Source organism: Triturus cristatus, chromosome 6 (assembly GCF_964204655.1).
Source record: "Triturus cristatus chromosome 6, aTriCri1.1, whole genome shotgun sequence".
NCBI lineage: Eukaryota > Metazoa > Chordata > Amphibia > Caudata > Salamandridae > Triturus > Triturus cristatus.
The window spans coordinates 668,199,242-668,215,668 of record NC_140589.1 but is presented as its reverse complement, the minus strand read 5'-3'; the positions used below and the strand labels follow the sequence as shown (position 1 = coordinate 668,215,668).

Genomic DNA, 16,427 nt, shown 5'->3' with positions numbered 1-16,427 from the left:
TTCCATTATGACACAACTGGCTGATCACTCAGCTGGGGCAAGGTCGTGTAATCACCCCTTGCTTAGGTGTAGTATTCCTATACCTATCTTATATATAGACACATGTGTACCTATCAGCCACTCCTATGGCAGGCCTTAACAATCCTGGAGGCAGAGTGCTTGGTAACATGTGAGATGGAGCTCTAGCATGAGCTGAGCCTGTCTGCAGCTTTCGGAACCATGACCTTATAGCTGTTCTATGATATAGCCTACCATATACTCTTAAAGTACCTTATAATCTTAAACAGTTATGGTAACTATGGTTTGGCTTTATCAAAACAGGTCGTGTAAGGTGTCTAACACTTTGGAATAATACCCCCATACCATTTCTGGCAATGAGGATATTATTCCTCCCTTCTAGAGGGAGAAGACATGTTGAAACCTACTTACCCGGTTAAAGTTAACCAGAGCCCCAGCATCACAAAATGGATGCTGCTGCCACGACACAAGTCTGACCTCCTGCTGCTGGGAGTGATCCCGGCAAGGGAGGCTTGGACAATAGGTTTCCTGCCTTGGGAGGTGCAAGCACCACCCCAGACAGGCCTTAGTGTATTGGGGCAGGGAGGGATGAAAGAAACGAGACACTGCCTGGGGCACACAAGGTGCTCCATGCATAGTCCAGTTCAAACTGGTGCTGGGGCACACCAGCCCCAGTCCTGGCGCGAAACTGGATAAAGGGAAGGGGGTGTAACCACCCCCCTCCCAGGTCCCACCCATAAGGCGTGACCTAGCAGGCAACCCAGCCCCCCAGATTAGTATAAGAGTGGTAGCTGGGCCCCAGGAGATTAGATTATCCTGAACCTGCAACTTGAACAGAAACTCTGGACCTTCGACATTCGACGAAAGAAGAAGACTGAAGAATCTCCCTTGTGGCCAAGGAGTGGCTACCCTGTGCAAACAAGCACCCTCAAGAGACTACCCTTTGCTTTGCTGAAGTTCTACGAGGGACCGACTGCAGAGCCCGACCAGAGCATTGACTTCCAGACTTCTGATCCACATCCACAGCCGAGCTGAGATCCGTGGAGGCGACGAGAGACGTGGGACCGGCTACTTGGGAAAAGTGGCGAGTATCTTCCAGCGCAGCTTCTGAGGTACCCTCGAAGTTGTGCACTGGGGATTGAGAAGCCCCAACCCCAAGCACCATCTGCACCGAAGATCAGCCCCCCACACTCCACGAGTCCTGCCTGGGGCCCTTCTGCATTTTCCTGCTTGCCGCGTCTGTCCGGTTACTTGCCCGTTGGCTAGCGGTCTCTGTGACGACACACCTTGAAATCTTCACTGCTGGTTTGGTTCCTCCAGACTGGCTCCCGCTTCTTTGCAAAAGAGAAGCGCCCCAGACCTTCCTGGTCTGCACCAGAAGCAAGTCCTCCGTTCTTCGTGGGTTCCGCTTGCCAAGGCTTGGTGATTCCTAGTTCGACTTCGACGCCGCCGACAGCAAGAGCCTTCGTGGGACAGCTCGCCTCCTGGTCGTCCTCGACGTTTCCTGGTACCCGTGGCTGCAGTGACAAGCTTCACCCTTCACCTGCAATCTTCACGACATCGCCTGGTTCCTTCCTGGTACCACGTGGTCACTGGCTAGTGACCTTGACTCTGTCCCTTCTGCTTGCAGGTACCCTTCCTTCTTGATCCCGGCCTTGGGATCCACCGGACACTCTGCACTGACTGCCTGTTAGCAAATTTCCTTCAGGCATCCATAGAAGTCCACGACGAAACCCGTCGCAAGTTCACACTTATGCACCCGCAGCCCGTGGGCTAGGTAACTTGGGTACTTCGGTGCTCACAAGGGTAGTGACTATCCTAGGGTCTAGTTTCCGAGTCTCGACTCTCTAGCTGCTTCAGAAGTGTCCTTAAACTGCTTATTTCAAAACTGTACTATTTCTATCGACTATACGCATTACGCGGGAGTGTTTCCACTCTGCACCTGAATCCCGTGGGCCTCCCACTTCCTAACTGTTGGTAGTGTAGTGTAGCCCCAGCGATTGCCTAGGCCTATCCTATTTCCGTGACAGTGGTCCTTATACCACTTCTTTAGTATATGGTTTGCGTGGCCCCTAGGGCCTAACTGTATTACTTACCTGTGTGACTTAATGTATGCTTGAATAAGACTGTGTTGTACTTACCTCGAATCTCATAAAGAGTGCTGAGGGTTTGACTAGAATAAATACACTTTATTTTATATATATATATATCTGTTGTGGTGTCCTTTCATTTGGTATTCAAGGGGTTACAAATGGTATAACAGCTGGCTTCACATGCCATTCAGAGTTTAGCCTAAAACTGCTCTTGTCCATGCTACCACTAGGATAGCTGGTCTATAAGGTTGACTTTACAACCAATCACAATAAGGGTTGTTTGGACTGATACAAGGTGTACACTAGAATTAGTGACATCATATATCAGGCCAACTTCTCACAATGCCACCAACTGCCGCGCAGAAATACTGCTCAAGAGTTTCCGGAACCAGTCTCACACCTGAGAAATATTCTAAGATCAGGAATATTCAGTTAGAAGTCTATATCATAAATTAAATGTCATGAAAAACAAGGAGATAAATGCATAGTATGTAGAATGCCAAAAAGTCAAAATGAAATAGCTATCAGGCAATGGCATGCGGAAAGAAAAAGTGATCACTCTGCTGCCAGGGAACTTACCTGCAGAGACTATCTAGCTGCAGATTACTACACTTAGAATTGTCCCAGGCGTCAAACTGGAACCAGAAAGTTTTTCATGAGCAGTACTCCATACGATGGTAGGAGGTGTCGTTCGGCTCGGCATGGCATCATCAGTCTAGTCCGCGCCAGAAGTAACGAGTAAGAAGCTGGCTTTTTATGTGGTAGTGCGAATGAAATGGTACACCATACAAAAACAACAGATGATCCTTATTGATTTATAGCGCTTACATTAATTATCCCAAAGTGGTCTATTTGTGGTAGTGTGAGTGAGCAGTTTAGGCTTATCAGAGGGTAGTGTTAAAAATTTGTTGTACACACAGAGCCAATAAATGAGACACACACACGAAGAAATTCAAGATCAATTTAGAAAAATAACAGATTTTTATATAATTTTAAGACTTAAAGAACATTGGAAACGGGTAAGTACTTTTGGAGTTCTAGATTTTTGTAGATATAGAAAAAAACAGTTGGGTAACAGTTTTGAAGTACGAGTCTTGAACGTGGTAATGTTATCCTATGGGAGAAACAAACACTGCATAGATCTACTTGCAAAGGTTTTTGGAGGGTGCCTTCTAGGACTTCAGGTGCTTAGGGGCCAATGTCCAAGATACCACCAGCAGTTCAATGTATCTGCCCTGCTGTGTCTGGGTGCAGAGGTGCTCGTCGCATTGGTAGCCTCGAGGGCTACATGTTAAAGTTTATGGGAGAAGTACCTGTAAAAGAAGCGCTGCAAATGGGGTCTTAGGGACTATTCCAGCAAAACCCAAGGGGGGGGGGGGGGGGGGGGGGGGGGCTTGGCTCTTGAGGGTCTCTGGGACACAGTTGGTTCACATGAACCTGGGCTGGGGCGCTCGGATGCAGAGGTGTTTTGTCCGGCGGGTAGCTGTTGTTAGAGGCTCTCACTTAGCTTTGACGACCTGGAGAGGAAGCGAAAACAGGACAGCAGGGCCACTCTCTAAGGCCTCGTGGGTCCTAAAGTTCCTTGATGCTAGGTCAGTGTTGGTGGTGTCCTGACTGGGCATACAACAAGCCTTGGTAGTTGCAATGGCTCCGGTACCCAGGTTATTAGTGCTGAGATGCTCCTGGAGGGATCAGTGGCTCGAGACTTGGTGAGAGTGATGGTGCTGATGTCCTGGACTTGCAACAACCTCTTTCTAGTGAGCTGCTCCCTCGGTGGGCCCGATGGACAGCAAGACTAAGTACTGGGATGATGCAGTCAGTGGCAGCAGCTGCAAGGGAATGGCTCCTCCACCCCAAGGGAGATGCAGCTTGGTTGTTGAAGGTGTGAATAGTCCTCCAAGGGTTTGGGAGACTGTTCAGCTTCTGGACGAGTAGGTCTTTGCGATTGTCACGATGCAAGCAGGCAGGGTTTGGTGCCAATCTTGGTGCAGGACCTCGGTCCTTTCTTCAGTTCCAAGTAGAAAAGTCTGATTTCCTGGTGTCAGGGGGACCCCATAATATTGACGTTAGGTGGGTTTAGGGGAGTGTAGGGTAGTCATAAATGGGCTACTTGCCCCTGGGGTGACCACACCTCCTATATGACCACTTCCTCCTGGGGAGAGTGGGCACAATCCTGACCAAGAGTTCCAAGTTTTACCATATTCAAAATGATGAAACCCTTCCTTGGCTGTCCACTTCATGTGGCCCACCTTAGGGGTGTGCCTAGCTTGAAAGTGTGGCACGTCTACTGCCTAACTCATTGGTGCCAAATGGGCCCCAGGGCAGAGGTTGACGTTCCTCAGGTCTGGGGGTGAAGTAGTTGTTGCAGATCAAGGGTGGTAGAGACTTTGAAGCCTCTGGCAACGTCATGCCAATTAACTAGCCATCCTGTTGGAGGAGTTCTGATCACCTTCCACCGGATCAGGTATTGTTTCTGACTTCTGAGAGTGCAGGCTCTCACCTACAGGGTGTCAGAAACTAGTCTGTGGTGGCAGGTTGGAAGGTACCAGTCAGCCAGCACAGTAGAAGGCTAGTAGCTTTGAGAGGACACCTGTAAGGTGCCCTCTGAGTGCATGTCATAATACATCTAGTACTGGCATTAGTACAGATTTATTAAGACCAGGTGTTTGATACCAAACATCATTGGTTTCATTGCAGCCATCACGTAGCTGGGTAACCTGTAATGACCAGTGCCCAGTACACGTCCTTAAGATAGCTGCCTTATCACTTGCACAATGTAATAATGGAACTAGACATCACAGGGGCTCATGCAGATGTGCTCTCAAATATAATACAATGTACCCTGCCATAGCGCTCAAAGGCCTGTAGTAGGGTGACTTACATATAGTAAATGCAGTGTACCTTGGCATGGCACTCAGGAGGTTGCCATGTAATGTTTTCAAAATGGTTTGCACCATTTGAAGCATCCTGCAATGTCAGGCTGCATGCAGTGTTTGTATGGTTCCCTTTGGGTGGCATAATACATGCTGCAACTCATAGGGACCCTCTTTTGTACCCATGCCCGGGTACCAGAGGTACTATTTACTAGGGACATACAGGGGTGCTAAAGTCTTTGCCAACTGTGTTTACAATTAGACATTTACCTTGTTTCAAGGGAAACAGCACTCACTGGCACTGGAGACCTGGTTAGCAGGGACCGTGTGCACCTTCTGTCGAAAAGCATCAGTACAAGGGCAAAAAGTGGGGGTGACCATGTCAAAAAAAGGCCCTTTCCAAGAGTGAAGACTTGCTGGGTCATCCAGCACTGGGTGTTGAAGCCTGACTCAAAGGTCGTTACCGGTTATCGCTTGACTTGGGGCTTGATGCCCTGCTCCGGTGAATGGAATCAGACACACAAATGAACATAAATATTCCATATGCTTTAAGAGGAGACTTGCGACTTTGCAATCCATGGGAAACTTTAATTCAATGTCTTCACCAAGACCAAAAACAGTTGTCAAGAAACAAGCATTTCTTGGATGTATTTCGGTGTACACTAGAACCAGTAATTAATATGTACATAACCTCACCTTCCTCCGCGCTTGCCGGAATCTTTTCTTGCTCCTTTTCACTGTTCCTTTCAACCAGACTCTGTATTGCACAGAGGACGGAGAGTATAGTGGATTCCACTTCATCAGAGAAACCCTCCACATACTTATCCAACTTTTGTTTTCCTGTGAATTAAAGCAATAAAAACATGAAATTGAGGATTCCAGAGTGAGAGTTTACTTTTAGGACCTGCTATAAAACTGTCTGCTGTAACAACAACCCCTTTTCTTACTAACATCCCTATATAGATGACTGCTGTTAAAATGAATCTCGTCTAAGATCATTGACATTGTGTGCTATGGGTATGTCAAATATACATTTGATTCAGCTTTGGTATCTCTGAGCTAAGGCACACTCCCAACAACATTCACCCAACTGCTTGCAAATGTTTTCTGAAACTTACTTTAATTTAAGGCTACACGTGTTGATCATACTCTGTGTTTACGTATAGTGTCTGTAGCAATGCTGAAAAGGCAGCTATGTAACCTTATGGATTATTTAATCTAAACTCCCCACACAGAAATACACCTTATGCATCTGCAAATATAATATAAATGCATATGTTCAAAGTGTAATGTGCTTCAATGTGTATCGGCATATCTACAATACAATGATAATGAGTATACAATGGTTATGAGCGTAATACACTAGTTAAGGTTGCTAGAAGTTAGGACAGGTCATGAGTCACTGCAGGCGAAGGCTCCAGTTGGCCATGATGCCCCTCCTTTACTTCTACCATGATAATAAAAAGGGGCGTGGCCAGGCAAAATGTCCGACAGGTCATGAGCCCTTGAGCTCCCAGCCAGTCCTTGAGTTAATCCTTACTAATCCTGCTACCACCGTGACAAATGAAGTCGTCCCAGAGTCACTGACAGTATGAGGTACCCGAATTCTGTCATTCCATGTCGGGTGCCGGCTTTTGAGCATTCCGGTCTGAGAGAGCGGAGCAGAGCATGGGGCGACATGAGGCCTACTACACGTGGCAAAGTATCAGCTGCAGTCTCCTGTAGTGTGTGACACTGGACACCTGGCCATTACAGTAGGTCCAATGATAGACTTAGGCTTAGAGAATGCTCCTCTTGCCCAATGACTGCCCTGGGGCTCTGCTGGTACCACACTGAAAGGTTAGGGGACCCGGCAGTGGTGGAGCCACTGTCTGGAGTCTGCCTGCGAGTCCATTATCTCGGCTGTGGAGGAAGCCAGAGAGGACCAGGGTCAGGGCTGACGAGGAGCCCTGCCTAAATACCTTAGGGGAGCAGCCCCACAGGGCCCGACACAACCTCCTGCTGCAGTCATCTCCTGGTGACTGACAGGGGCGTGAGATACTGCCGTTAGTGTCCTTCTGGCAGAACTAAAGCCATGATACAGTGGGGGCTGGGAGGAGGACTGCAGGCCTGAGGAAGACTTATAGGCACCTGCCTACATTGTGTGAGCCTGCAGTTTGAAACACTAAGTGCTAGCGCAGCGCGTTGTGTGGGCATCTCTGATGTAGCAAAGCCCATGGCCCTGGGACATACTGGTTGTTTGTCGGAACCACGCAGGCATTTACCATGCCTGCCTAAACAACGCAGTCTGAACCCTGAATGTGTCTTTACAACGCATTCCTTTATGATGCAAGTCGTTACAGCGACTTGTCTTAGGGAAAGCACTGGACTTTGGAATAGTATAATTTATTATTTCAACGCCAGTCAGCGCAACACTAGGAAAAGTGTTAGACTTAAAGTCCAACATAGCATTCCTTAAGGCAAGTAGTTGTATTGACTTGCGTGGTAAAGATGCATTTGTGTTTGAGATTGCGTTAATAAGGCACAGCGTGGTTTGAGCCGAGATGTAAAGGCCGATTCCCCCATACATAACCGTGTTACTCCTGGGTTTGCACTGCAATGTTTCTATCCATTCTGATCCTATGGATCATGCGGCAGGGCTTGAATTGGTGGCCCGATCTGAGGTGATCCTTCTGCTGCCTTGGTGAACGCCCCTGGGTAGTGCTTGGAAGCCAACTCCTGACAGCGCCATCTGGCTGGATATCCCTGGCTGAGTTCCAGTCACACTACTTGTTTGGGCCTGGTATGTGAGGACCTCTGGACACTACCTTCCCATCGACTGCTGGGGGTGGTCGCCGTGGGGTGGGGGGGGGGGTGAATGTTGGCGGGTTTCTTTGCTGCCTTAGGGGCCCGGTGTCGATGTACTTGTCCCAGACCCTGATTGCACCACCTGACTGCCCCCCGAATGGAGGGTACCCTTGAGGCCCCAGGCACTGGTGTTTGCAACAAGCTCTTGCCCGTGACAGAGGACTCTGCCGGGCTTTGTTAGGCCTCGACCCTGTGGGTGCGCAGGACCACGGGGTGCCCCCTCCCCGGGAATGCATTAGGACCTCTGGGGGTGCACTTTGCTCAGCTCTTGCTCGAGCCAACAGCATCCTGCCCAGAGAGTCATTGCATGGGTTGCGGTGTTGTCACTATTGTGGGATCCCGGACAGCAAGGAGCATCACGGCATATAGGGACAGGAGGTGATATGGTGGAGCCCACTATAGCGGAGTAAAGTTGGCTCGCCTTGACGGCCTCAGAGGCTGTGGATTGTCATCTGCCCAGAGCTGGTAACTGCAGGAGTGTTGCTCACAGCCTTGTGCTGTCAGCGGCGTAGGTGGTAAGAGACACCTGCTGAATCTGCGGCCTGGAGGTTGGGGAACCACTCCCTCGGCTTATTATGGGCAAGGACAATCCAGCTCTTAAAATCTACCAAACACCGTCACCCAATATACCATACTGCAGCACCCCACCCAAAGAATAACACGGCACACTGGTCCGTGTGATGTGGGGGAAACAGCAGAGGGGGAAGTTCCTGGGCTGCCTTGCAGGCTGCGATCCAAGGCTCCAAGACCACAGTGGAAGACAAAATCGAGATAGTGTTGATTGATGTTAATCTGTTGCGGGCAGATCTGTGGAAAGTTGCATACAAAGTCACAATGGCAGCGGGTAACATTGCAGACCTGCAGGGGGAGGTGGAGGGAGAGGTGGTCCTTGGCCAAGGTGAAATCATTGGAGGGTGATTCTAGATGAAACCCTTGGTATTGATCATTATATATCCTTGATATTGGACTCATGTTTTGGCCTGCTAAAGACTCATGGCTAACCCTTGATAAAAGCATCAGGATTAGAACACTGTGACTCATGTCATTTTTTTTTAAACCCTTGGAATCGTGTCATTTGAAGCACAACTGTCCATAGAGATTGGCTGTCCTTATTAGGTCTCGCTTTTTTAAATTTTTCCTTCAAAAACCGACTTGGGTGGGATACGTTGCACATAAATCACATTAAATCCTCCAGTACTAATGAACTTTCACATCTCACCACAGACGTTATGTTTACATTCAAAGTTCATGATTTTCCACTTTAAGGAACAGATCAATACTGGTAATGAACACATCCACTTGGAGGCTCCTGCTGGACAAACAACAAACCCAGCATGGACACTAATCTAACAAAAAACAAACATTTCCAAGCAAACCTTTTTCTGCTTTGATCCTAAATCATTAAGCTCTTCTGGAAGACACTAGAAAAGCCACAACCCTGATATTCTTTGGCTAGACCTTGAAAACTTCTCTGAGATATATGCAATATTTCCCTTGACCACTCTGTCTTGGACTTCCATCTTCTAATACAACTTGCCACCATGATGTTTCTGTACAGTTTGCCCAGACTCTGTAAAGCACAGCGCTATCTATGTGGTGAAGATCATGTGATATACATAGCACAAATAATAAAAAAATCTAAGGAAAGTTATCACACATTTTCATGAGACTATCTTGACATGATCTATGTTCTACCCATTATATATTACAAGATTATGAAGGGTATAATGAAACAGACCTACACCAAGGCTCACTGAACAGTAGTTTTGTACTTTAGGTTTTGCTACTGTAAGATGTGTAAATTGATGACACACTTAGAATAGTCACCTAAGGATATGATCACAGGATAAATTAATACCGAAATAAGGAAGAAGCATTTGTTTTATTCTATGTAATAATCGAAAGGGTGAAGTTTGGGGGAAGATAGACAGTAGACAGTGGCAATCCACCAGAAATAAAAAATAAAAACACAAAAATGGCAGCCACAAACCAAAAAAATCAGCCACAAGTTAATAGGATGGATGGGAAGAGTGGGTGGGAGTTTACAGAATGTGAAAAATGAAAGGGGAGGAGAATGGAGGTGTAAGCAAGATAATTAAAATGCTAACATTATGTGAACAGTAACATCTGGTTAATTCATACACTATTTTAAAATAGGACAACCACATTATCTAGCCCCTGGAGCATGGACAGCTGCTTACTTTAAAATTACGTTTCCTAGCAAGCTTATTCAGGCTGTCCCCACAGCTTGTGGATTTATACTTATCAACTGAAGCCTGCTCTGGGCATTGTCAAGTCTGTGTGTTTGTACATACGATCTAGATGGCATGGATTTTCTGATAACACATGGGACTAATGATCAGCTGGTCCCTCAGCCCTACAAAATAGCAGTAGCACAGTGCCATCGTGCAAAGGGGATGATTTTCTTCACCCAATTATTGAAAAGACCACTTGCCTTTTTTCTCAGGGACAGATGTGAACAGTTGTGTTTTCCATGTAGTAAAGTCTGTGGCAGCTTTCTTCACTTCTTCTTGGATGTACTGTAAGCTTGTTATCAGCACCATCTGCTGGGAACCTGGACTGCGTTCCAGCTCAGGAGTACAAAAAAGGGTCTCTGTATTCTGAAGCTGAGCAGAGACTTTCATCAAGGTGTTAATACCTATGGCACAAACTTCAAAGTCTTTCCTGTTAACAGTAAAAAGATGTGCTGGATTAAATTACAATTTCACTTATAGTTCTAAAAGGTGCATGCTTTTCCAGTGTCCTCTGTGGTGTGCCATTTAATACAGGGGTCTTCTACCTTTTCTGTAGTGAGAGCTACTTCTGATCAGTGAAAATCATCGCAAACCACTGAAGTCAAAGCCACTTGCGCAGTGTTACCAGAAACCCCCATGCCCAGCTTCACAGACTTTAAGCCTATACCCATACAGCCAGATACTATGGTTTGAACAAAATACTTTGACTAGGGGCACTATAACAAGGCTGCCATATTTATCAGTGAGAGTGCCGTCTTTTGAGATGTATAAACGTGTGCACATGAATGAGATACTTGTGTATAGGTGAATTAGAGCCTGTGTCTTATGTACATGTGGCACAGGACATACCTTTCACCATATGTAGCACTGTTACAAGCATAGCACAAACATATAACCAGTTTTAAATGGGAATAATTTAAAGTGCAGAACAATGCTCCGCAAAAATGTTGAAATGAAACTTTTTTCTGCACTTTAAAATTCTCCCACTTTAAAAAAAAACTGTATTGTTTCAGTTATAGATATGACACCATGTCTACCCACCACAGGGAACAAGATGCCTGCTGTTTGTAAATGTAACACTTTGAAATGGGAGAAAATTAAACTGAAGAGTCAACTTTGTTTCTATGAATTCCATAAAACTCGCCATTTAAATTTTCTCCTATTACAAAGTGTCACATTTACAAACAGAAGGCACAACGCACCCACTGGCCTGTAGACACAATGCCAAAAGTGTAACAGAAAAATACAGCCATTTGTTTAAATGGGAAGAATTGAGTTGACAAGGACTTTTATTTAAGAGGTAAAAACTTCAGTGCTTAATTCTTCACATCTCTGCCCCGCCTGGGTTATAAATCGGAGTCTAGCATAAATCTGACTCAGCACTGCTCATTATCAGGCCAGGTTTGGTATTGTAGCAAATGTGGCATGTGTCTTTAAGCTCGCTCTTCTCCTCAGATTCCAATTATACTGTGTATGTTTAACTGGGAGAGGAGTTGCAAGGCTGGACTTAATTTGTGAGACTTGCGCAGTGGGATTCTTTTCCATGAGAATAAGTAAGGAACATTGGATATCACTTTTTTTGCCTGAATTCCTGTTTGTTCATGTGGACCTACAACAGCAGCTATCTGGAGCCTGATGATAATGTAAAATACAGCCTTCCCTTAACTTTAAAAGGAAAATGTGACACCGTGTTTATTTAAAAATTAACTTGAGGCTGTGAGCTACACAGAAGGTGTCTGTGAGCTACTATATGCTCACGATCAACTGGTTGGAGACAACAGATATAATATAATCACACTTTCAATCTGTCATAACAAACCAACAGTTTTTACATTATTGAAGCACATTATGTACATGACATACTTGGTCTGCCTTCCCTGAATTCATTACTGATCTACATCTTGCAACTACAAATTATTTGGTTGCAATATCTTTAAACTGAAAGCTCATGGAATTTCAAACACATGAAAAGTTCCTAATCTGCTGCTTGTGTCGGTTCATGAAGAAACTCACAGTTACCCAGATTCCTTTCAGTGCCAGGATCTGTTTTAGGAATGCATTTCATTTGAAGAACAGCTGTAATGATTAACTACAACATCTGCAACTTGCTGAAGGATTTAGATGGTAGAATTTGGCTCACAGTTAGAAAACGCATTTCAAACTTGTCTACTCACCAGGAATAAAAGAATGGCTCACAGGACCGCCTCCTGATTTTATCCACCTCTGCTTTCACTATTTTAATTTCTGTTTGCATTTCGCTCACTTGTGTGGATAACTTCTTCCAAGCTGGATCTTCTATCCTCATCTTACACATGGGAGGCAGTTGCTCCTCAGTCACAGGTGACGGGTATTTCAGCTCCCACGTCATCAGATTGTCTGAACATTCTTGCTTTGTGCTGCTCTGCACTTCCTCAGTCTTTGACGTCTGGTCACAGTTCTCAGTTTGCTGACTTGGACAGCACTGAATAAACCAAGAGAGCTGCTCCACCATTACAATGCTTTGCATGGCCAGGTTCTGCAGTCGGATGGCCCACTGCTGCACCCCACCTTGAGGGGGGAAAGCTATGTTATAGTCCCTTGTAACATCCATGCGTGAACTTATCTCCTTCAAGCAGCTCAGGAGATTTCTAATCCAGGGCCCAAATAGTTGAATTAGAGGGAAGAGAAACCAAATAACAGTGCCAGTTAGTTTTGTTTTAAGAATATGTAATTCTATTCACAAAAATACACTTAGAAAACATTTAGCAGTGAAAGCAATAAAGACAAAAAACGTAAGGTACAACACATTTAGTAAATGTTCATTAACAACAGCAGTATGGTACACTAGTTACTCAATGAAAAGAACGTCCACAGAGTTCTGCTATCTAGTTTGCAATACAGAATTTTGTTTCAATTACTGAATTTCAAAAGCAAAGTTATAACGTGAGTACTGTATAACGATAAACTCTGATGTGCTGCTACAAGTAATGCTGATAAAAGTTATACATGTAAATTCAAAGTGAGCATATTTCCACTGCCCAGTAGGCTACTTACAAATATTTTGGAAACTACATGGGGTACAGTAACAGTCTGTAAGACTGTACAGCACTTATAAATAGAAAGCCATGCCAGACAACCAAACATTTAATAAATGTTTCAAGAAGTGGATTTAAAGTTGGAAACTTAGGCTGAATGCTATTATTGAGAGTTTATACATGAGACTATCCAAAGCAATGAACACAGCACACTAAAATCAAGAGCACTCAAGATAGTCATCGTTTTCCAAAACACATTAGTCAGTTTAATTGCAGCCCAATGACAAAGGGTTCAGAGGGAAAGTTTTAAGAGAGCCAAATAGGAAGTGAGCATCTCTAAGCTAGCAAAAATGCACACTGTCGAGGGGCAGACATTTCTAATACAGATGTCAACTCTGTACAAATAATCTAAGCTGGTGTGCCACTCAGTGCTGAGGGGTTCAACTAGAGATAGGGCTGATAAATTAAAGGAATATGGCAAAATGGAAATACTGAGGAGCAAATCATTGACCTTTGTGAGAGAAACAGTTTGTGCAGGCTGCGGACAAGTGATCACACCCCTGCATTAAGAGCCCTTCATGGGAAACAGTAGGCTTTCAGGTCAATTTATGATGGACAATCCTGTGACTACATTTTCATTTAACAGGTGATCAGCTGGCGAACTCACTGGCAAACCAGTATGAACAATTTGGAGAAGAATGGTATGTATTCTGCATCCACATTAATCCAATGACTGAAAGCCATGCTATCTCCTTCTGTTGCTTGGGGTCACCAAGTACTTGTTATAGATCTTACTAAGTTAGACTATCACACGAGTCAATAACTGTGCACAGCAACTCACACTTTAAGGCTTGCACATTTATTTCAGTCTCTGTTCATTTTAGCTACATTACGATACAAATACCAAAGAGAGCTTGGCAGAAAGTAAGGTTTGGGATTGTACAGATGTAATGCAAGGCAATGAAAACAATGGGACACAACCAGAGAAAATGACACACTCAGTGAAAAGTACACCCAGGAAATAGCAGTGTGTTAGAAGGTCGGTATGATGTACACACTATATAACCACCTTTCCCATCGGTTCCTCTTCTATGTATACTGTACCTCATTGTGACCCACTGTTCTGTCATTGCAGATAGCGAACTTCTTTGTTTGATGAGCATCTTCAGAAGATGTGCAGTGAATCCTTTACAACGTTCAATGCTGCTCAAGCCAAGCTCCTGTTGGGGAAGGTGTAAATGGGACGACCGTAAGGTTAGTTAGCGCACCAAGTGAGCGCCAGCATGTCTATGCAACAGCGACTGAAATAGAATCTTTATAATCCTTTTGAATGCATCCCAACAACATCTGGCAATATGTCAAGCTATACTAATGGTAGAGTCTGCGTGTCATTAAAGTAAACCACTCAGGTGGGAAAACTATATACAAATAAGGAGGTGGAAGAAAAAAACACTTAGCAGCATTAAAGTTAAGTTTTGAGAAGATGGAAGGCAGCTTAAATATTTGCCAACGTCCTTGATACCACTACAAATACAAACCTCTGAAAACTGTCACTTCCCACTGCCACAAATGCCGTAGTTGTAATAATGTGCAAATACAGTCTTTTGCAATATGAAAGTAAGAGATAGCCTTATAAATATTCCCACATTGTCCAGCCCATTTTTCACCATCTAATGTTGCATTTCTACTCGTACTACCAATAGCAACTGAGCCTGACCAAAGGCATAAGACAATAAACAACCTCAATGCATCCAACATGCCAACAGAAAGATGACAGAACTATTAAAAGAAATATGTTACTCATCTTGTAACCAACTGTCGGTTGCTTGTGCTGAAGTTTTCAGGAACTTTGCATGCTCCTGCCATTTAGTGTTGGGCACAAATGTTAGCAAGTTGTTTTTCTTCGAAGTCGTCTTTAGAGTCGCAAGATACCTCATGATGTCTCCTTTAGTCCACAAAGAACAAGGACAAAGAGTACACCTCAGAAGGTAAGCATTGGCATTGTAGTGTAGTGAACCAAGACAAAATATATGTGTCGTATATTGTGGAGGGATAACAAAATTGAAAATTTGTTGGATTATCAATCGTTTCGGGGTAGGAGGGAGGGCACATGTGAATCTACAGTACTACATACTATGAAGAGATGGTTACAGGGCAACATTTTATGTGCGTAGCATGTGTTGTTGTGGATACACATGCTCTGCATAGACTGTAAAGCAGTACATGGAGCCTTCCAAGTCAAGTACTTTGAGAAGCGTGAAAAGTCCATAAACCCAAGACAGACCTGCTTATGGCAGTCTTTGCAGGGTTTGAAGTCTGCAGTTTTAGGGAGAGACATTGTCCCTTTTACACTGTGAAAAATATGGCAAAGAACTTTCTGTAACAGACAAAGAAAATGAGTGACCAAGCTCCGGAGCCACGTCAGAAGATGCAGAAATAAAGGAACTGATTTTAACACACAGGGGTGGGCATTTATACATGGCTCGGATATCACTTCTGGAGAGGGAGGGACTTGATCCAGAGCTCCAAATCACCACCTACCATTGCGTAACTGAAGTGTTCAGAAAAAAATCCTTGGAACCAAGGCTCTTCTTGTTTGGCACCCATGATGTCCTTGGGTCTGAAAAGATTCGGCATCTTGGATGAGTCTCGATGTAGTACCTTGTGCGGTAATAGCGTCAGTAGCAGATGGTCTTCTTCCACTTTAATATTTTGCACACTGAGCAGGTTGACACCTCGAGCTCCAGAAACAAGCAGAGGTTCCAAACCCAATGCTGGTCGAACCAGGAGAATTTGGAATTACTAACTAGAAGGGCATTTTCTACAAAAGATCCTCCACAGACATTTTCAATATGAGCAGAGTGTCCTCACAAAAGTTGCATCAATGTCAGCTGAAGGCGAGTCCACAGTGTTCACTGATCCAGGGTGAATTTCTTGTGTCAATGGGGCTGAATTCTCGACGACTGGCACAGTTATGCAGTGACTGATAGAGCGCATACATCAGAAATGTAAGGACATGATTGAGGACCCAAGGAGGCATAATGAAGGGCGAAGAAGGAAACGTGTGGTAAGCTTTTCAAAAACCTATTTACCACCAGGGATTTGACCAAGGATGACTGGTCTGGCAACCACAGAAAGAGAGAGATGGCAGAAAGATAGCACTTTAAGGTGCCCAAAGCAGAGCCCTGCTAGGCAAGAGAAAGGATAAAGGGAAGGACCAGAGAGAACACTTTTTCTCTGCACACCCTGCCACAATCTTGCCCCAACGGCAGGCATACAAAGTCTTGGTAGAAGGACGCCTAGCTGCCAAGATAACATTGCAGACTT

The 16,427-nt window shown here is 44.8% G+C and overlaps 1 protein-coding gene across 1 annotated transcript in view; it reads right to left on the bottom strand.

The window, feature by feature from the left end:
• The window catches only part of MDN1 (midasin AAA ATPase 1), a 2,002,810-nt gene that overhangs the window by 427,038 nt on the left and 1,559,345 nt on the right, over positions 1-16,427 (bottom strand). Inside the window, exons 78-81 of the mRNA XM_085611158.1 lie at positions 14,205-14,320; positions 12,261-12,713; positions 10,287-10,516; positions 5,681-5,824 (exon numbers count right to left, since the gene is read on the bottom strand). Coding sequence (XP_085467284.1) covers positions 5,681-5,824; positions 10,287-10,516; positions 12,261-12,713; positions 14,205-14,320 — 943 coding nt within the window. The remainder of the gene's footprint in view (positions 1-5,680; positions 5,825-10,286; positions 10,517-12,260; positions 12,714-14,204; positions 14,321-16,427) is intronic.